The sequence below is a fragment of the Cornus florida genome, unplaced genomic scaffold (genome assembly GCF_030987335.1).
Source record: "Cornus florida cultivar Cherokee Brave unplaced genomic scaffold, ASM3098733v1 CherokeeBrave_3.0.0_Hap2_Chr07, whole genome shotgun sequence".
In the NCBI taxonomy this organism is placed as follows: domain Eukaryota; kingdom Viridiplantae; phylum Streptophyta; class Magnoliopsida; order Cornales; family Cornaceae; genus Cornus; species Cornus florida.
The window spans coordinates 7,696,709-7,718,790 of NW_026775577.1; the positions used below are offsets into that span (position 1 = coordinate 7,696,709).

The following is a 22,082-nucleotide window of genomic DNA, read 5'->3' on the forward strand; positions in this document are numbered from 1 at the left end:
TTGACAACTAAAAATGGTGAAAATAGAGATATGATGTATCCCTTGTGAAAGATAAATTTACAAAGCAGGATGATGGCAATTGAGATGCGTTTATACATGCCCCTATATAGGAGTGTGTCCGAGCCTTAACCAAGGACTGTCATGACAACCATTGGACACATGCAATCTCCCGTATTAGAAATTATCGAACTCATGCGGTCCCTATCCTGTTAGCATCTGGCAATTCAGTCCCCATCCTGCATACATCTGGCAATTACCAAGAGAGGATCTAACTCCTTGTCTTATGCCTCCCTGGCATATCCTAGGCAATCGCTAACATATTATTATAAAATTAGGTTTGTCTTGGACCATCTCTTTGCAAGGTGGGAGAAAATGTGATGGAGCTTTCTTGTGGCCATATTGAACGAACTTGCCAGCCAAAGAAGACTTTTTGAATTAATAACAAATTAAACCCTTGTAGGTCCAACAGAAGTTTCGTATCATTGATATTGTTTTAGATATTTTGTAGAGAATCGAGTTGTGGAGATATATCACAAATATTGTGGGTCAGAGAAGACCACTTGGAGCTAAGACCCCACTAGTCAGCTTGTGGCTCATTCAGGTTCATGAAAAGGTCTAGAAAAAAAAATTATGGAAAAGAATTGTACAAGTCATTTGAATTGTCCCCTTTAAATAAAGTAGAATTAGAAATCATGATGGGGCCTGAATTTGGAGTTAGAAATGTGTCCATGTTGGGGAGGAGAGGGATTGTATCTGTATCTGTATCTGATTTAGTAGATGCAAATATTTTTCCTCAGGAACAGTTCTCACTTTCATCATGCTAACCTTGTTTGACATAGGGTTAATGCTGGAAAATGATTGATTTGATACTTGTATTGGTAGAGCATTATGCCTCCAACTTGCAATAAGACCTGTGAATTTTCTCAGATTTTTCATGACCAAAAGTAAAGGGTGAACTGTGCTACTTGTCAAAGCTTGATATGGTCAAAAGCTATGACAAGTAGCTAGTGAATCCAATTATAGTTCACATTCTATGACAATTAAACACTAAACCCTGAGACCTTAAAGCCATGTTCAGACACCCTAACTTGTATTCCATCATAAATTTCCACACAAAGCCGTTAATCACTCCACGAGCTAAAAATAATTTTTAGACTAAAACTAATAATTTGCCTAATTGCTGAGAGATGGCTAGGCTACAACATTAATTGTAAACGATTAAAGACCGGGATACAAGTTACAACAAAGGTCCTCCACTCGGCTTTCCTTGCAACACCCAATGTTGAGAAGCCATTACCAAACTGATTTAGCCTCGGAGGTTAGATCGCAGACAGCTTATGCATTACAATTTCCTGCCACCTTGTTTTGCCTCGTGCAACGCACACTTCAACACTTCCTAAGTGCTAATTCAACACAATTAGGTGTATAAATGCCCAAATTCACGTGCTGCTATTGCCAGTGATCCCAGAGATGCAACCTAAGGTTCATACCGCCCAGAATGGTTTTGGGGCCGCCACTGCATTTGAGTTGCTTTTGAAGGATTCTTCAGTCTCATCAGGGTCATCATCTTCCTCCCCATATTCCATTAGCTTGATCAAAGTGTCTGAAACAACCGAACAACTATAGTACATCAGACAATAACATGCCGAAAGCCAAACATGCTAGCATATTGGGTTAGATGAGTATTAAGGAATGTTGCCACAATGTCAGAAGCAGCTTCCACTTGCCTCGGAAATGGAGAGAAAGGCAGCACTTAAAAGATTTCATTTAACTTAAAAGTATTGATTCCTCGTGCTTAACAATTGAACTTAAACATTCAAAACTGCAAAATAGATTTAAGTTTGAGAAACTACCAGGGACAGTTCCAGAATTTGTTTTATTCAGAATAGTGTTCCTCTCATGCACTTTAAGGACAGGTGCTGATGAATTGAATTTTGGCGGTGGCGGTGGTGGCGGCAGAGGCATGGTCCTTGGAGGGAGCAGTGGCATTCCATTGGATGATGGCCGGACTAGCTTCTTTGGAGCTGGCATCATTGAAATACTTCTCACCCCTAAATCTGGTGTTGGTTCACTTGGCTTAACAAATTCTGATCCCCGTAGTGAGTTCTTCGGGGGCAAAAATCCAACCTGATACACCTCAATAAGAGTAGAATAAAGATGAGAAAAACATTATTCAAGAACAAATAAAATACATTTAGAAATTTTGATGAGAAAAGAAGAAAAAGAAGAAAAATCAACCAAAAAGGCAGCAGCTTAATATATGAGAGATGGACCAGTAAAGGCTGTAGCCTAGTGGTATCTCCTCTGACTCTTAATCTGGAAGGTGAGGGTATAAAGTCTCCATAGGAGCAAATGGTGTAAGTTTCTTGCCAATGGAAAAAAAAAAATGGAAAGAGATGGGAAAGAGATGATCAAATGTCACAGGAGGTGTGCCAAGGTAGGCTCAAGCTAAGATTCTGCTTGTGAGCGTAATGGTATAAACCCTGCCTGAGAACATGGGGTGTCTTAATAGGTGCGCTAGCTTGAGTTGGTTGCCATAGGCTACTGGACTGTAAATGTCTCGCATGATATGAAGTTTTAGGCTTTAGCAGCATATACCAATTGAGACAAATAGGCCCAAGCTTGATACTCACACATCAAGTTCTGGGAAACAGACGAAAAGGAATAGATGGATGTAAAAGCCAACAAGGCGTAACTTCATTTCCGGATCAGCAGTGGAAAAACAAATAAGTAAATATTGATGCAAATGTGTATTTTTTATTTTATATGCCACATAACCAGGTTAAACCAAACAGCACAGATTCTGGAATCAGCCTGGTCAAAGCATTGAAACAGCATGCGCCAATCCAATGCAGCCTCCATAATGAGAAAACCCTGTTAACATACAAATGGTCCAACAGAGGTCCAGTATCGGCCTGTTAGCTTCATACAAGGTCAGAGAAAATACCTGGAATATCAAGTAGTAAAAGTCAGAACAAATAACTTGATTTCAATTGGAAACTTATAAAATAGAATATATATATATATATATATATATATATATATATATTAAATAATTAATAAATAAACCTTAGCTGAAATATTTATTGGAACTAATTAATCATGCTCATTGACAAACAGGAAAATAAATATATACAATTGAGTTACATGATATCCTTGAAGGAAATGCAACAGACCACTCAAGGTGATCACAACAGGATTCATGATAATAAATTCGAGTTCTGACCTCTCTTCTCACCTCTAGCAAACAAAGCCTAGAACAAGATTTTGGGTTGTAATACACAAAACCCAGAGAAGCAACCAGGAGGAAAGTTGCAGCCTCTCTTTGCAATCGCAACTTTAAAAATTAATATTATATTATAACGCAACAAACATACCAACAACTTCATTTCAAATAGAAACTCTGATTTCGATTATGTATAATGATATTTTTCTCTGTCATTCAAATATATAACAAAGGGAAAAGAGGGAGTGTGGCTTTGCATGTGTAACTACTTCTTTACATTGAACTATAAGCTCTTTTAACAGCATCTGCCTTTTCTCATAAGAAAATACAAGCAACCCCAACCATTCATTTGATAAGGAAAAGCTCCAGAAGAGAATGAGATACACAAATATCATCTTAATTCATACCAACCTCAAAATCTACCATATGAAGGTTGTCCTTCAACATATACGATTCTGAATTAAAGAATTGATTGGGGTACTATGTCCTCTTTTGCATATTGTGAAATCTCATGCATTTGAAAAATACAAGGTATATATAGATTTTACAACCACAAGGTATACTAGTTGCAAAAAACAGCCTCACTCAAGAAAATGAAAGAAATAGCCATTCACCGGTGATGACAGCTGCTGTTTTAAGAGTTGAGAGAGATTAAGGAGTTCATGAAAATGGTTCCTCTCAGTAATTTGATGTCACCACTATTAATGTTCCTCTTCACAATGACCATCATTGTGTGGTTGTGTTAAAAGAGAAAGTGATGCAGCTGGAAACAATGGTGAAGGTGGTAAAGGCAGTGTTTGTTTTTCGATGGGATTAGGTTAGTCATTTGTGAAACAGGGCTGGTAATCGGGTATGGTAATGCTTGTATAAATGGATCCAAATTGGGTATATTTGGGTAAAATTGGTCAAATGGTATTTAGCCTACTAAAAAGATACTAAACATTGGTTACAAAGATGTATGTCACGTGCATTGCACCTGACTACCTTCTGTTTATTTTGTAATGGAAAACAGAAGGTAGGGTAATTGCAACATTTAGAAGAACTTTAGGGGGGGTTTTGACAAATTAATTGCACATAGGATTATTTGACAAACTTGATAGTTAGGGTGTGTTCAGGGGTCTTTTTCCAATTTGATCTTTAAAATATTCAACATTTACTTTTGTTGATTAGCATAAACTCCTGAACGGTTATACTTGAATATACGGCCTTTTCAATCTAACTTATTTCTACATTCATTCCAGAAGCCTATAAGGTGCAATAACCCAAAGCTATATCTATACATCTATTTGCAGGTAAGCACTGATACCTGATGGGGTTGTGCAGGCCCCTTTGAGGCAACAGGTAACTCCTGAAACTTTCGTTTCTGATTAGGCCGTTTCTCCTTCCCAAAATTTGACTTTGATGCAGTGCTTGCTATTGTTGTCACAGGAGCAACTGTAGATGTGACCGGAGAAGATGACTGTCTAAGGGCTAAGGCAACTTGTTGCAAAGGTGTGGCCTGGGGGTATATCCCACCATATCCATTATAGCTTGTTCCACCAGTTAATGAAGGCCGGGGATAACAAAGCATGTTTTGTTGAGAGCTCCCAGAGTTCAACAATCCCACAGATTCTGATACCGTCGCCTGAGGACTGATAGTAGTAAAACCAGGGAGTGTAACCGGGGTAGCTTGTGGAACTGGTATAGAGCCCGCAGTAGATGATGTTGAACTGGCAGCTGAACTAATATTTGTCGGAAGCTCATTCCCAGAACTTTCAACGCCAGCCAACAATTGTTGTGGTGGTGGAACAGCACCATAGACCTTACTTGATGAGACCCTAGGACAAAGAAATTAACCACAAGTTACTCTTTTTAGGGTGTAGAGAACATTATGTGACATGAAAAAAGTACACTTCCACCATGTTAACCCATAAAAAACTGTATTCAAGCAAAAAGCATAAATTGATGATATACTAAGCACCAAAAAGAATTCTTGAAAAGATAAAGGATTATGGAATTCTACAAGTTGGGTGAAACACATCCCTATAATTGTAAAAGAGAATGCCCAAAGTCTGTTCTAAGAGATTTTATAAAGTCTTGCAGGATAAAATAGATCTTTCTATGACCACAGATCAAGCAAATATGATGTTTTATATCATCCAGTAGTAGCTACCAAGAAACACCTAGGGTGCATTTCCCTCACCCTATTCTGGAAGAAAGACTGCAGCCAACCCTTAAAAAACACAATTGTTCCATTGAGTATAATCACTCATACTCTAAGATATATGTGGGCATAAATTAAACCTAATTACCTGGAAAGACCACACTCTTTGCTGATTGTATCCAAGAGATTTTCAGCCAAAAGCTTCGCATTTTCAAGACTTTTGGGAGTATTACTAGACAAGAATAAATGCAGTGGTTGCTGTCCTTCTGCAAGAAGAATGAAAGAGAATAGGTAACAGCAAACAATATGCTGAATGGCATAAATATATTGAAAAACTTGCAAGAGCTTCACACAGCATACAACAAGGTACCACCTTCGCCTTGTGCACTCCCAGAATTTCCTGAACCACATCCTCTTAGTAAGACAGTTGCTCCTGTTTCATTCATAATGTGATTTACATACTGGTCCTGCATGTACAAAACCCAACCACCAGCAACACAAAAAACAAACTCTCCCAATTGTATGGAGATGTCAGAGAAAGCTTCAAACATTAGAATCTCTCATTTTCGTCATTAGCAATATAAACACTGAAAATTTCATCAAACAGTAAAACACAAAACAGACAAAATAAAGCTAGAAAAGTGGTTATCAATGCCAGATGAATGTGTGCAAAAGAAAATCCATGAAATGATAAATTGGACCAAACCCTCATCTCTAAACCCTGCCCTGGGGACTGTGTAGTGCCCAAAAATAATAACAATGACAATGATGATGAAACCAATAAATGCAAATTATTACGCAAATGAACAAGAGGTCCAGCAATTTGGTCAGCCAGAGCGTATATATCAATAATATGTAAGAGACAGAGAGGGGGAAAGAGGATAAGGAGTCAAAGAAAGGCTCACATTTGGTCCACGAATACGAGCAGCAATGTTCAAGGATGGGTCTGCTTCAAAACCCAAAAACACACACGTGCTCAGTGTCTGAGTAACCTGATTCAAGTAGAGTCGTTGCATGCGTCAAACCTCCCAAAACACACGTTCATACAAGAGCTGCACTGGATAAGTGTTACCTTTACTCCATTGTTCACAGAACCCTGTTTCAGCATTTCCTCAACCATGGCGGCTGCAAGATCAACTGCTTTAATACGTTCCACTGTATCCTTCAACTGCAGAGGTAACCAATAATTCCAGTAAACCAAACTCATATGCTTCACAGATATGGAGATTCAATTAATATCCGAAAATAAAAACAAAAAACAAGAGCTTGGAAGTATCCCCACTGGCAAGAAACTGTAGAGCCATATTGACAAAACATTTTTCAACTATTTTACCCATTCAAAGTATGTCTCATCCAAGGAATATATACATATGTATATATATATATAAAAGAAACTTACATGCGCCCCAGCAGAAATGTGAAGATATAGTGGTTTTTCACCATCAGGTGGTGCATTAGGAGGACGATATTTGCCCCTGCAAATACAATTCAAAAATGAACTGTGTAATATAACAATAAAGTACTAAAAAGACATCATTACTGCCTTGATGACTTGCTTACCTAGTAATAACTACAGCACCTGTGCACTTCTGAATCTGCAAATTCAATAAATTATATTAGTTCCAAGGATAAGAATTAAATGCTAACATCAACAAAATTGAGCATATAGGTCAACAAAATTGAGATTATACTGCTCGATTATCCTCTAGTCGTAAATAAAACTAAAGAAGATTCACCTCTTCCTGGGTTTGACGTTTTGTGAGCTTGTAACGAATGGAAGATTCTGCATCATTTATGACAATTTCTCGTGCTATTAACTCATCTTGGATTTTCGCCTGCAACAGAACATATATATTGTTCAAAATCTAATGGATTGTAAAATATATCAACAGGACATGTCAAAAACACATGCATGGTGGTAAAAAGGAAAGGAACACTTTAACGTGTTGGACACTCAATGCCTATAAAAAATATAAAAAAAATTTACCCATAAGGAGATGTGGTACATGAATTGATATTGCAAGTTGGCAACAACCAAAACAGAAAGACAAAAAGAGAAGAGAATAGAAAAGGAGCGAAAAAGAAAACAAAGGAGATATTCATCAATATAGAGGCTCCACATGTGCTACTGACCTGGGTGAACCCTTCCCAAAACCATCTTTAATAACAGGCCTTCATCCCCGTGATGAGGGGAGCGAAAATTTACATGATTACTCCACCCTTTGCCATCTCCACCCACCATATCTAATAGGTTTTGGAACCCCCCACACATTTGAAAAGGATTCAGATGTAATCTACCTAACTCTCTGCCTCCTTCCAACAAACTGTCATTAAAACCTCCCACCCTTTTATCTTTTATGTAATCTCAACAATTGTACCAACAAGCCAAAGCCCATGTGTGCACAATATGAGGTGCTAAACAAAGTGTGACAACCCCTGATTTGATTCTAAAGAAAAATATACTAATTAATAGCCTCAGACCTGACACTATTATCTCCAAAACAGCACAGGAAAATTGGTGCTTTGTTGATAACAAACTCTATAATCCTCTGAAACAATAGATGGCCACTTCCATTACTATTACAAGATATCACTTTAAGAGAAAGGGTGGAATTCAACATGTTATTTGTCTCTTCTCTATGCATATATTTCAATGACATAGCATACATGAGAAATCACAATAACAAAAAATCCTCTCCCCTAAAAACAAGTAACGATCTCCTCCAACATTTGTTTGCCACCAAGCAACAGAGAATGTAATTAACTCAACTAAATTAGAGACCAAAAACATCAAGGGAGATACCTCGCAATGAATGCAACAATGGTTTCATATATGATATATCAGTATAATAAAGGTATTGTTTGGTTTCAGTACTACAAGTCGGACAATAATCTTTGATATGCAAAGATAATAAATACAAAATACAAAACTGATACCATTTCGAAGTACAATTTTTCTCATTAAAAAAATAAAAAAGAATGATAATACAAACCGACAACTGAATGGTTTAAAAATAGAGAAGGGGGGGGGGGGGGGGGGGGGGGGTTGGGGTGAGAGTTGTTAATTTTTAAAAAAAGAAAGAAAGAAAAAGAAACACAATCCATGATAGTTTGCAGAAACATTTATTTCACAATTTCTTTAGTGAATAAAGAACACCTAGCACAGAAATAGTCAAATCCATATATACAACATATCAATATTGTAGTGATTGCAAACCCTGACGACTTTTTATTGGTGGGTAAAACAGAAAGTTGCCTTGTCTGCGTGCTAAAAACAAATATTTCCCAATGTTACTTCTTGAGAATAATAACAGCTGTGCATTCACCCAAAAAAATGTGCATATCCAACAAAACAAAGCTAACACTGCAACACCGCCACATATATTCGTGACATAAATCACTTTTCTTTAGTGCTGAATCTGCTAATACCAACAGATACATAGTTCCACCGGTGTAGATATGCAGCTGATGTATTTGGCATCAAAAAGAAATGATTATCTAAATAACAATAATAATATAACTTCCTATGCAAATCAATTTTTTAGAAATGGACAAGCAAACCTTATATACTCATTTTTGTTATAATATACACCGTGTCATCAGAAATTGACAAGAAGAAAAACAAAGAGAGTTAATATGAACCCATAAGTAATGCAACAAACTTCTGTTAATGTATCTTACTTGAGTTATTTTTTGGACCACTGCAGCAGTATGTGGCTGTATGGAAGGCACCTGAAACACCTGCGGTACAGTTGTAGAGCAGGCAGTAAGAGGATTCATTAAAAGAGCTCCAGAGGCTGCAGCTACACCTGGAAGTCCAATCCCAACAAGAGATCCCACATTGCCCAAGGGAAGAATCCCAGGTACCGCTACTCCCACTGAAACCAAGGATTCCGCAGGCTGATCCCACTTCCTCTTTTTTCTACAACATGTGCTTTAAGTTAATACTAATCATGAGACCCATTATGTTGAACTATTCGCCAAATGTATTGATCATAAAACAAGCAGAAGGGTGACGAAGTTGAGATTTATGAACACTTTGAGTTTGGTTAAACAATAAGGATCACTGTTCACCATAATCTTTTAAGTTGCAAATGCCAAAAACACCTGGCTTCATTGAATGGCACTTTTTACTTGTCGATGTGGTATTAACAATAATACTTATCATTATATATATATATATATATATATATATATATATATATATGGTATGACCGATAACTGTAGAAGTATAACAGCAAGTTATTTGAGACCCAAAGTGTATGCCATTTCGGCTTTAAGAATAAATTGCTTAAATGTACACCACCTATATGCTAACCAGGCTTTCTTTTTTATCCCATTAAGATTAATTTTGTGAATGATTTTGTGAATGTAGATGATTTGAGTTTGTCTCAAGTGAGATATATGCCACAAGGGTTCATCCGATTAGAAGGCTTTTATCACTACAAATCTTCAATACATACATGTGTGTGTGTTTAAACATCTTGAAAGATCATATCTTCAAGAGCTAAACCAAATCAGCAAATTTCGACATACCTCTGCTGCAATTCAGCAACAATGAATCCAATAATAACAGGATAAAGCATCACATCTTTGGAATAAAAAGAAACATCTTTATGTATAAAATTTATAAACTTGAGACAAAAGCAATATAATCTTAAATAAGTCAAAAGAAAAGGGGAAAAAAAATTAAACATAAAACCCTAAAATCGATATCATTATACGGTTTGAGTACAATCAATAGCTGAGCAAGAATGATGATAATGTCAGGATCCAATATGAGGATATCGATCTACAAGGACCCAAATTTCTTTAAGGAACTGCAAAAGCGAAACTTCTGAATATGTTGATGGGGAAAAGGTATTGAATTTGAAGAGGGGAAGGATGGAAAATTAGGGTTTTTGGATACCTATGCTTTGTTGTTGAAGATTCGGTGGAGGCCATCGATTCAGCGGATGACACCCTAGGGCAATTATCCTCTGTCATACCGTTGATGTTGCTATTTATTGTCAATTGGCTTCTTCGTTTGCAGATAATGGAGGATATGTATTCGAGATATATATATATATGTATGCGTATAAAATATATATTTTGTAGTTGTGATGGTTGTATATGTATGCTTGGTGGTGATGTGGGTTGTTTGGTGCGTTTTATAAGCTAATTACTGGTGGGTGTGGGAGGAGAGGGACGAGGCTGCATATGGTGCGAGAAGGCATAGAACGGTGAGGAGACCAATGATAAAACAAGCGGTGTAGATTGGATCCGAATCTGCTCCAGTGCACCTCTCACTGGAGCAGATCCAAGGGCTGAGGTGAAACCACCTCAGCCTATTTGCCCCATCATTGTCCAATTAGCATCCAGTCAACACCCAGCATTTACACAAAAAAAAAAAAATTACTGATGTACTATTTTCATCTACTACATGTACGAATACCCCATACATTTATATTAATATACCATACACTTATACATTATACAAAATCAGAATACATAATTTACAATTACATTTAATAAATATTTTTTTTTTTGTTAAAAATTACCTTCAATGTGATATCCCTCCGATCCGAGACATGGGTTGATCAGGCCCTCGGATATCAGACAATTAATATTTAACAAACACAGATTACAAAACGAATTAAGAAAAATAAATAAATAAAAGCGGAAGGACTTCTAAAATAAAATCCTTAACCATATAATGCTTAAAATCCATTAGTCCAAAACCACTGAAAGTTTAAACAACTCGGGAATTCATCTCTAGTGGACCCCTAATAAGAATAACCAAACTGAAATGTCAACTGAAGAATTCCCTATCTAAATCATGAAGAGAGATCCTACGTCGTCGGAAGAATGAGTGACCGTCTCTGCTCAACACAAACAAGCTTCAGCTTGGAACTAACGTACACTTGAAAAATAGGAGTGGGTCAGGCCCATGAATAAGTTCTATCTTACTACAATCCAAGCAGAAACTCGATATGCATATACATGCTAATCAACCCAATAATAACTAAATAGTCTGTAGATATATATATATATTCACACTACAGGACTTTCACTGGACTATAGGCCCGTCTCAACCTGACTAGTAGGCACCATGCAAAGCGCACCTGAGGTGGGCATGACTACTTAGACCTAGCAGGGTACACATTCAACCATCATAGCCAGCTATGCATCCCAATGCATATACGTTCCCTAACCAACAACTTTGAAACTCAGGCTCATATCGTGGTACCATAAAATATATTTAAAATCCTATCCTATCCATCCATAAGAAATCCAGTTGGTCATTCAGCTTGTGCAGCTTTTTTGACTCAACATAGATCACAAGTAATCCAGCTAGTCATTCAGCTTGTGCAGCTTCTTTGACTTGGCATAAATATAAGTAGGATTTATTTATAATCCATTCCCTTATTCCAATACTGGTTGGATTTAGTATTTTAAAACTAAACCATTCCTGGTATGTCACCGTCCCATGCCGGTGCATACAGTCCAATCCATCCAGCAGTTGATAGAATAAATACAAATTATAACTATCAACTAATCCATACAATTCACAATTGATAATAAAACATTAAGTACAAACATCAATTGTTCCAAATTAAGCATGATAAAAGATTGTCAGTTAACAGGCTTAATCCATACTACTCCACAATGCCCAATAATTGACACAACAGGTCATATATGTAAACCAATTATTTCAAAACAACCATAACAGAATATAGACGTTCACAGGCTTATTTTTATAACACTGGAACTTAATTTAAAACAAATCATCCATGAGAATTGCTATCATAAAAGTAAGCAATATAAAATCATTTCTTTCCGGAAACCGTAAACCAACTATGTTCCAAATAAGCAACTGTAAATTTTATTACTAAGAATTGTTATCCTAAACTTTAAGCAATTCGAAATCCTTCTATCCAGAAAAGTAAATTGATTTACTTAGCTTTTACTTACCGTTGCATTAAACAAAGTTGCTCTATTTTACATAAATCTTCTCTCAAGGATTTTAATCAAGCTTAGACCACCTCTAAACACCTCAATATAGCTTCCAACAAAAACTGAAAATTCCAAAATCCAAGTTCTGTAGCCCACACAGTCGCAGAAAAATTGAAAAACGCACACCCGAGGGAAGAGCCTGCTCTACCAAAAGAAGAGCCTGCTCTCCCATCTTGGAGCCGGCTCTACTAGAAGAAGAGCCATCTCTAAGACCCCTAGAGCTAGCTCTACTTAAAAGAAGAGCCTGCTCTTTGTCCGGAAAAGCCTGCTCTATTAAATCTTAAGTCGTCTCTTCTCTGTTCTTCATCTCTTTCACGTCCGGCGTGTTTCTGATGAACTGTCTTTCTATCCTAGGGTTCTTAGATGTGTAAACTAAGTTTTAACATGTTCCAAAATCCATTATATTCATTTTTCAACTTCCCGCATCGATTAAAACATGGATTATTGCAAGAAGATTTCAAGAAGAGCAAGTTAAGAAATCAGGAACATCACTGTTTCAAGTAAATTCACCATGCGAGACAGATTAATTTATAATTGTTCCCAATGTGTTTTAGATCTAATAAACTCTTCATACACCAATTTACATGAATTTAAAACACAAGATACACAAAGAAGCATTAAAACAAGCAGTACACAACGTTACTACTACAATCAGTTTTAAATCAACAGAGGTACAAAAAATCCAATTTAATTTTAATCTTTAATGGTTCCTTGGAGTTGTGTTAGATATGTAAAGAATATGAGGCAAAGGGAAGGAGTCAGGATTAGAACTTGCCTTTAGGTCTCAGTTTGAAACCTTGCACCGTCGCTTCCTAAATTCTCCGGCGAACTCCGACTATTGGAAACCTTCCTCTACTATCTCTCTCTCTCTGCCTCCACATATGTGTTTAGGTTCTAAAAACCCTAGGTAGAACCTTATTACATATTTTATAGGTTTATACAAAACCTAAATTCAATCCAAACCCTACAATGAATCCTAATCGGCCCATAGAAAACCTAAGTTATACTTTCCGTCGGCTACCAATACGTAACTTCAAAACCAACCCTAAGTAATGAACGTATTTTAAAACTTTTAAAACTTATTAAACTTAACTACCTAATTAAACAATTATTATCATAAACCACGTAAAAACATACAATCACACAATTTAATTAAACAAAATAATTAAATAGACAAATAAACAATTAAATAAATTTTAATCAAGTAATACACAATTAAATCAACTATCAGGCAAATAAACAACAAACTCAAATATTCACATAAACAAGCAATTTAAAATATTAAAAATACAATTAAATAATTAACCAAAATACCAGGACTATCCTTTTAAAATTAGGGGTATTACATTCAACTTTACCTTTGGCTAAAATTATAGAACCCTAATCTCTCTCCTCTGGTCTTCATCTTCGTCGGCGTCGTTTAAAGTTCCACTGTTCTTCTTCCTTCCAACTCCTGTAGTCTCCTCTTCGTCTTCTTCTGAAGTTACCATGCCTTTTCCAGTTGGTTCCACTCTTTCCATTCACATGCCTTCACTTTTGTTTCTGTGTAATTCATTATATACATACATATATACATCTATATATATATATTGATGAAAAATGTTCAAAAGCGATTGAGAAATGATTGGAGTGGGTAGATCTCTATATTTCTCTCTCTAAAACGGTCGGTGTCAGTCGAGTGAGAGAGAGTAATTCACAGCTGCTGCTACTTTCGTCCCTTCTAAGCCAATTTTTTTACTATTTCTTCTACAGCTATGAAGATAGAGAGAGAAATTGTAGAGAGATACACAAATTATTGAGACATATATGATATAACTCTCGACCAACATTCATATCGAGAAAGAGATCGAGAGAGAAAGAGAGCTTTGCTCTCGCTCGTCTTCTGCTTCACTAAAATTGATTCACTCTTTCTCTCTCTCTCTCTCTCTTCACATCTGCAACATTGGCTGGAATTCAAATTGATCTTGATCGACCGAGCTTCACATTCAGACGAATTCAATTGATTCTGAGTACATTGTGTTGTTTGACGATTTGAGAATTGTGACAAAGATAATCAGATCCTGAGGTATTCACTATGTTTTGTTATGTATTGCTCTTTGCAAATGGGTTTTTCTTTTTCTTTTTTCTTTTTTTTTTTTCTTTTTTTTTTCTTTTTGTAAAACTATAAATAATACGTGATTTATGGGATTAATCGAGATTTTACTTTCATCTATCTCCTTTGTTATGTAAATTGGGCACTTTCTCTTTATGATGTATGTAATTTATGAGTTTTAGGAAACTTCTGAAAAATGCAATCTAATTCTCAGTTTCCTTTTAAGTGTCACTCGTAGATATGGAAGACTATAAAAAGGAGATTGTACTGCTTTCTATGCATGTGGAGAAGTGTGCATCTTTAGGCACTCAGCTTCCTACCGGAATGGATGATTGGAGCTTCAGCTTCTTGTCGAAAACCCTGATCGGAACTGCAGCTTCTCGCCAGAATGTATGGTGATTTTTCCGAACGGAGCTTCTGAACAGGCACCTTCTCTTCAGAAATCTTTGTGTGTCTAAACAGGGACCTTCTCTTCAGAAATCTTTCCCTTTACGTGTCTAATGTGTTGGTTGCCTTCTTACTCGGTTTCCCTTTTCCTTGACTGAACTATTGGATGTTTGAGAAGAGAGTTGTGGAACATTTACAGAGCAGAGGCATATATATGTATATATATATCAGTATCAGTTTTGGGGGCAAACTTAATTTTGGTTTTGGGGGGAATTTTAACTTGAAAATGAAATACAGTATGAGCAGAAAGGGTACAGAAAGGGAAAGGCTATATACAGAAAGGGCGTACAATACAGAAAGGGTATAAGTAAAACTACAGTAAAATCACATTTTACCTGCCTTGCCACATCAGCCGCGGGGCCCACCACTGGACCAGTTCCAGTGAGAAGCGAATGGAGATGATTTTCTTCCGTGTAGATTAGACATGGTAAACAGGGCCGATTTAGTTTTATCCACTCACACTTTCTGAGCTTTTAGTCAACGTCATTATGAGGACCGTCGACGCACAAGTTTACATTAGCACGTTGAAATTTCAAAAGTCATAATTACTCTCGAGTCTACGTATTGACAAAAATAACCCTTATCATATTATTCTATAATTCCCTTTCCACAGACCACCGCAACCACCCCTCACCAAAGACTCCTCCAAACTCGTCCTACAAATCCCCTCTCAGACTCTCAACCACCACCGCCACACACACACCACCACAACCACCGCCACACACAGGGGCGGAGCCATAAATTAAATTTAGGGAGGCACAATGTTAAAAAAATAAAAATTCAATAATCATGACAATAAACATAGATTTTATAAATCAAGAGACAAAGAAAAAAAAAATTATTCAAAATAATATGCCAATCAATGAGTAATTTAAGAAAGATAAATAGTTAACAAAAAATTTTAAAAAGAAAAGAAAAATGAGAGAATTTTGAAAGGAAAAAAAAATTGGAATTTGATTCAAAAAGGAAAATTTGACTTTTTTTTTTAATGGAAATTAAACTAATTTAAAGAGTAAAAAAAAAAAAAATACAAAATTTAAGGGATAATTTTAGAGGGTCATTATATGAATTTTTGCATATATACATGTAAGCGTGGCCAGGGTAAGGGGCACGTGCCCCCTAGGCATACACTAGCTCCGCTCCTGGCCACAGACACAAAGCACTACAACCACAACCACCGGCATACCCACACACCACCGCCACAACCACACACCTATTCTCGCTCTATAGCAGCAACGCCATCACCGACACTGGAAACTTCACCGCTTTAAATCATTCTTGACAATAACACTGCATAACAGATCCAACCCAGTGACCTCATTTTCCCTTGCTGTCGACATCCCTGGCCAAGTCGCTTCAAACCCCAAGACCACAATGACGATAATGATGGCCCGAGCAAGAATTTAATCTTACCTACGGCAAAAATTACCGGCGGCGAAGATGATTAATCGCACCAGCGAAGAGAAGAACGACAATGCAATGTCCGACGTAGAAACCGTTGATATTGCCAAGCAGAACTTTGTTCGCTGCTGCAATCGTTGATCATATCGTTGTTGAGCACAACCCACTACCACTAGCCACCGCTATCCTCCCACCCCTATCTCTCTCATCACAGACCAACATTGATCTCTCTATTGGGTAGGAATTCTTGCTTTATAACTGAGAATTAATTGAAATAAAATCGAAATTAAAGCCCAATTTAGAGAGAGAATGAAAAATGAGGTTATTTTCGAGCTTCAAAATTTAGTTTATAGGGTTATATTAGTAATTTATACTTTTTAAAGGATTAAATGGTCATTTCCTCGAGTGTCAAAGTTCTGGAGGGGGTGTGTGTGTAAAATTTTGAAACTTCATGTGTTGTCAATGTAAACTTGTGCATTGATTGTCCGTTTAGGGGTATTAACTGAAAGTTAAGGGGCGTCAGTATAATTTACCCTAAATAATTTAAACGGTCCCTCAAAACTAATATAAATGGGTCGGATACCCGCTCTCGTAGGGCAAATTGTCATCCATATTTTATGATTAGATCATCTTGTTTATCCGTTTCTTGAAAGGCAGAATGACCTAATAACTGTCCATATTGAACACCACCTAAGAGGGTGCTTGGAGTCAGATCAAAGACAACACCTATGGTAACGAATTAGACACTTGTTGTTTAACCCAAAAAGCATATTCGGTTGCCTACCTACTTTTACAAGTCCAAGACTCTTTTCATATGGATTGATTTGCAACAAGAACTCTATTACACCAATTATAATAAGGGAATTATAGTAAAAGGTAAATTTCACTTACGTCAGTACATTTGTCAATATCTCGCATAAACCCACTATTAGTTTCATATTCTTACTTACCTTCTTTGTCATTTACGGGCATCCAATTTAGTAATAGTATTATGTTATTTTATCGTTTGCCCATAAAATATTTATTAGTATTATGTTATTTTATCGTTTTGCCCATAAAATATTTATTGTCATTTCAGACATCATAAGGGCAATACTGACATTTTATTCTTTTTTTTACCGCTAACTTCAGCTTATTCTGTTAGTCTCCATTAAGTGTCTTGACGACAAGAAAATTTTGTTATATAAACGACAACTTCAAAAAAAGTAAGTGGTATTACGAAACTATGTGAAATATTAACAAATAGGAGATAAGTCAAATCAAGGTGCTATTATTATTATTATTAGTATTATTACTATTAATTTAAGCCTTGGCAAGTGTTAATTGGCTTTCCTAATTTCCCTTTTATTATTTTTTTCTAATAACAAGTTACTCACACACCAATTTTTTATTAATATAATAAAGGGTATGTGAATTATCACTAGATTAAAGCTATTGGTGGATTTTATAATATGATTTGTTTAGACTATGCATATATTATATATGGTATGATGTCCTTACTCTTTCTTTTTTTTAAAGGACTTGAGCAGTAGTTGAAAAAAAAAAAAAATGATATGCCTTTATATATTTTACTTTTGCAAAAAACTCAAAAACTTGAATTGTTAACCTTTTACTTAAAAAAAATAAACAAATACTACGGGAATACAACTCTTCTTTTGATTTTTATTTTTCTTTTCAAACTATAATTTTTGTAGATGAATATTATTTTTATTTCTTTTCAGATTTAATAGGTATTAGTTATTACGTGGAAGCAGGAAGGTGAAAAATAAAAATTTTACTGACACATATAGCATGAAGCTGGAATAGCTCAGTTGGCTAGAGCGTGTGGCTGTTAACCACAAGGTCGGAGGTTCAAGCCCTCCTTCTAGCGTTTAATTTTTCTTATTTTTGCCTCACAAACAAAATACCCTGCTTCGAAACAGAACAATGCCCAACTTTATTGACACCAATCTTTTTTCTTTTACAAGTTTCAAGTTAAAAGCACTAATCATCTGCTTCAAAATACATAAGAACTCTCTCTGAAACCCTAAATATTATGTCTTCCGCTGCCACGAGCCATAAACAGAAGCAGTATACTAACAAGCAATCCATAAGTCCTTTTGGTTGACCTTCTGTCATTGAAGTCCAGATATTAGTATTTTGATCAAGCCATGCCTTCGCTTGCATGTTGTGTATATATATATTTTTTACTGTACAATTCTATTACTCAGAAACATTGAAAACAACTAACATCTTCAAAAATTCAATCAACTCAAGAAAAATTCAGAACAAAAAAAGGAGACTTAATTAATGACCCCATTAGTGATGATCCAACCAAAATTTAAATGCAAATAAAATGGAAACACCAATGAGAAGTACAAAGGTATGTGTATCATGATGATGAGTTAGCAAGTTATATTACAGAGAGCCTCATAACCAACATCACCAACCCTGTCCTTCTAGCTTCACTTTCTTGTGCTCCTGTGGTTGTTCTTGTGGTTGCTCTCGCTTCACTTTCTTGTGCTCTCGTGGTTGTTCAGCAGCAGCAGCAGCCATCTGGTTGAACCCGAAAACCAACTGCTTCACTCCATTAAGTTCCTTCTTGAGATCGAGTATCTGAAACTCTTGCGACTTGACCTGATGTTGGAGATTGTTAATGATCAGGTCCGCACTGTTAAAATTCGGATTCGGATTGGCTTCGTTAAATTTTTCTTGTATATGTCAGAGAATTATAGTAAAATTTCAGCAAGTTTTCAGATTGGTCTGCTGGAACAATCGAAGCAAATACACAACCCTCCATGCATTCCCGTTGTCCAGGAATGAGCTTGCACGAAGCACATAGACCAGGCTGCATGCTACCACCACCGTTAGCTAGCTTTGTATCTATGGAATCACACACCCGATCGATGAATTTCTTACGCTTTCTTGTATATGCCAGAAAGACAGATTCATCTGCCGGAAAAATCGAAGCAAATACACAACCCTCCATGCATTCCTGTCGTCCGGGAATGAGCTTGCACGAAGCACATAGACCACGCTGCATGGGTGGTTGCTTTGTATCTGCGAAATCACACGCCAGATCGATGAATTTCTTACGGTTTCTTGTATATGTCATAATACTATTGTGGAATTTCAGGAATTTTTCGGATTCGTCTGCTGCAAATACACAACCCTCCATGCATTCCTGTCGTCCAAGAAAGAGCTTGCACGAACCACATAGACCACATAGAACACGCTGCATGCTACCACCGTTACCTAGCTTTGTATCTGCGAACTGCATCCTCCTCCTTTTTTCTTCCTTTTAAAAGAAAAAAATAAAATAAATATCACATCCTATCATTAACCAGTCAATCCTCAAATTTCACAACTAATTGCGATACAAGAAGGAATAGATGGAAACAATTAATAAGAGACTGATGGACCAAAAAGATTAAATCATTATTAACATAATTTAACTTAACAATTATATCCTTAGTAAAAAAAAATCATATTTAAAGTGTACAAAGAAGGGAAGAAGAAAAAAAAAAAAACCATAATTAAAGTGATAGATGCAGCAACGATTAATTGGCATAATGAAGATCCGATATACAAATTTAATCCAACCCAATTTACATGCTAGAAGTTTTTATTTTTATTTTTATTTTTAATTTCCTTGACTAGGTGATAAAAGTTGAAAAAGATGAAAAAAAAAAAAAGGAAAGAAAAATAAAACGAAAGAGAGAGATGGCAACAACAATATTCCATTTTTATTCTTATTTAAAACTATAAATCACTTTAATGGGTAGCCTACAAAAAAAAAAAAAAAAAAAATTATATCTATATATATATATTGAGAAAAAGAAAAATTAATTAAAATTCTACATAGGATTGAATTTTGGATGACAGTTCATAAATTTTGGAACTCTTTAGGCTTTGAAGTCAAATAGGAGTTAATAGTAATTTATCCTACAACTCTTCAATCTCTTTGTTCTTTCTTTGTTGAATCTTTTTTCAACAATATTATTTTCAATAAAATTTTGTGAAATTTTGTTCAGCATTATTTTTTAATTTTTTTTTGGGTAAAAAACCAACAAAGAAGATGATACGGAAAGAGACTAATAAAAGTTTTCAATGAAATTAAAAAATGGAAATAGGTTAAATAATGTAGGAATTTTATATACTAAAAAACGTGTGTAGTTCGCGGGAAGTCTATCAGGAAACATATTTTATTAGCTTTGGTCAATAGTAGGGGTGGCAAAATGGGTCAGGAACCATTAACCCGCCCATATCCGCCCGCCTTTTAATGGTTATGGGTGAACTATATTTAATTTGAGAGTCAAGATGGGTTGGGTAATTTTTAACCATTTAATTTGAGGGTCAAGATGGGTTGAATATGGTTAACCATATTCGATATGGTCTTCAACCCATTAGGAGTACCTTCATATTTCACCATTCAGATAATAAACATACAACACATATTTATTCTATATTGCACTCAACTCATTTCTCTCTCACAATCTTCTCTCTCTAAATTTGTCTCTTATCAAACCCCTCTCTCTATAAACTTCTTCTAAAAAAAAATAAATAATTAAAAAATAATTTTAAATTTTTTTAAAAACCTTCTTAAAAAATTAATTTAAAAATAAAAATAATTTAAAAAATAAAAAATAATTAAATGAATAAAAAATAATTAATTTATTTTTAAAAAATAAAAAAAATTACTGTTAATTTTTTTTTTTAATTTTTTTTTTTTTGGTACACTCTACCAAAGACACTGGGTAATATAGAATCAAAATAATGATTGCACTGTACAATTATTTTGAGACTTTTGCTAATATGTGCAGTTAAAAAAGAAAAGAAAATATAGAATCCACTTTCTGCTACCATAAAATCGTATGTGCAGCCAAAATAATATAATCCATGCATAAAAAAAATGTGAATATAATTTATGCATAAAATTGAATATATATTCATGCATTAAAAACAAATGTGTGTGTGTGTGTATATATATATGAATAGACAATTGTAATTAACTATCTTGACACTTACTTCGGCAGTGCTACGAGGGTAATGAATAGCCCAAGAAATAATGATTTTCCCTTCCCCATCAATCGTAAGTGATCTATTGTTATATGCGACTTCCACGGCAATTTGAGTAATAAGAAAACTTAGGTCAGAATACATATACATGGAAGAAAACTTAGGTCAGAATACATATACATGGAAGACAACAAATCAAGAAAACAATACTAAAAAGCAAAATTTTAAAAATAATTAAAAAATAATAATTAATGAATTCACAGGTCATAACGGATTGACCTTACTCATTTTCAACCCGTTTATTTTTAACCCGTTCTGAACGGGTTGAATATGGGTCTTGATTCATGTTAACCCGTTCATTTTTAACCCAACTCAAATCCGACCCAACTCGCCCATTTGCTGCCCGTAATATATACACACACGGAGTATTAAAAATAAGGGTTAATTACAACGACACCCTCTGAGGTTTGCCATATTGACAGTCATATATAACTTAGCTTTTTTTTGGACAAAGACACTACTCAGGTTTGTAAACTTGAACAATGCATCCCATTTTTAAAAAACAGAGCCAAACACAGCCTTAAGTGACATGAAATGTCTAATATGCCCTAAGATATATTTTAATACTCACATAAAATGACCAAACTACCCTCTATCTCATCTCTTTCATTCATGTACACAACTTTACTCTCTCACCTCTCTTTCAATAGCTCTCAAACCCAGAAGATAAAATTGTTTGTCGCCGGCTATGGATAATGTGCTTGCTGATCAGAACCCCA

At 35.5% G+C, this 22,082-nt stretch overlaps 1 protein-coding gene and 1 non-coding gene across 5 annotated transcripts; one reads left to right on the top strand and one right to left on the bottom strand.

Moving 5' to 3' along the window:
• Positions 1–928: 928 nt before the first annotated feature.
• LOC132315976 (protein RIK) lies at positions 929–10,576 on the bottom strand. 4 transcript variants are annotated; one of them, XM_059814451.1, is made up of 12 exons: positions 10,279–10,572; positions 9,051–9,291; positions 7,106–7,204; positions 6,930–6,964; positions 6,769–6,844; positions 6,442–6,537; positions 6,275–6,361; positions 5,743–5,836; positions 5,518–5,635; positions 4,533–5,043; positions 1,854–2,127; positions 929–1,603 (listed from the first exon to the last, which is right to left on the bottom strand). In XM_059814451.1, exons 1-12 carry the CDS (start codon positions 10,353–10,355, stop codon positions 1,485–1,487), a joined length of 1,827 nt encoding a protein of 608 aa, XP_059670434.1. In that variant the 5' UTR covers positions 10,356–10,572; the 3' UTR covers positions 929–1,484. The 4 variants fall into 4 exon arrangements, 3 of the variants coding, with proteins under 3 accessions (XP_059670434.1, XP_059670436.1, XP_059670435.1); XR_009483886.1 differs by lacking the exon at positions 929–1,603 and adding an exon at positions 2,634–2,947 and having other exon boundaries at positions 2,070–2,127; positions 10,279–10,576; XM_059814453.1 differs by lacking the exons at positions 929–1,603; positions 1,854–2,127 and adding an exon at positions 2,377–2,874 and having other exon boundaries at positions 10,279–10,576.
• A 7,525-nt stretch (positions 10,577–18,101) lies between these two features.
• TRNAN-GUU (transfer RNA asparagine (anticodon GUU)) lies at positions 18,102–18,175 on the top strand. The gene has a single exon. It is a non-coding gene; the product is annotated as a tRNA-Asn (tRNA).
• The last annotated feature ends 3,907 nt before the right edge of the window (positions 18,176–22,082 follow it).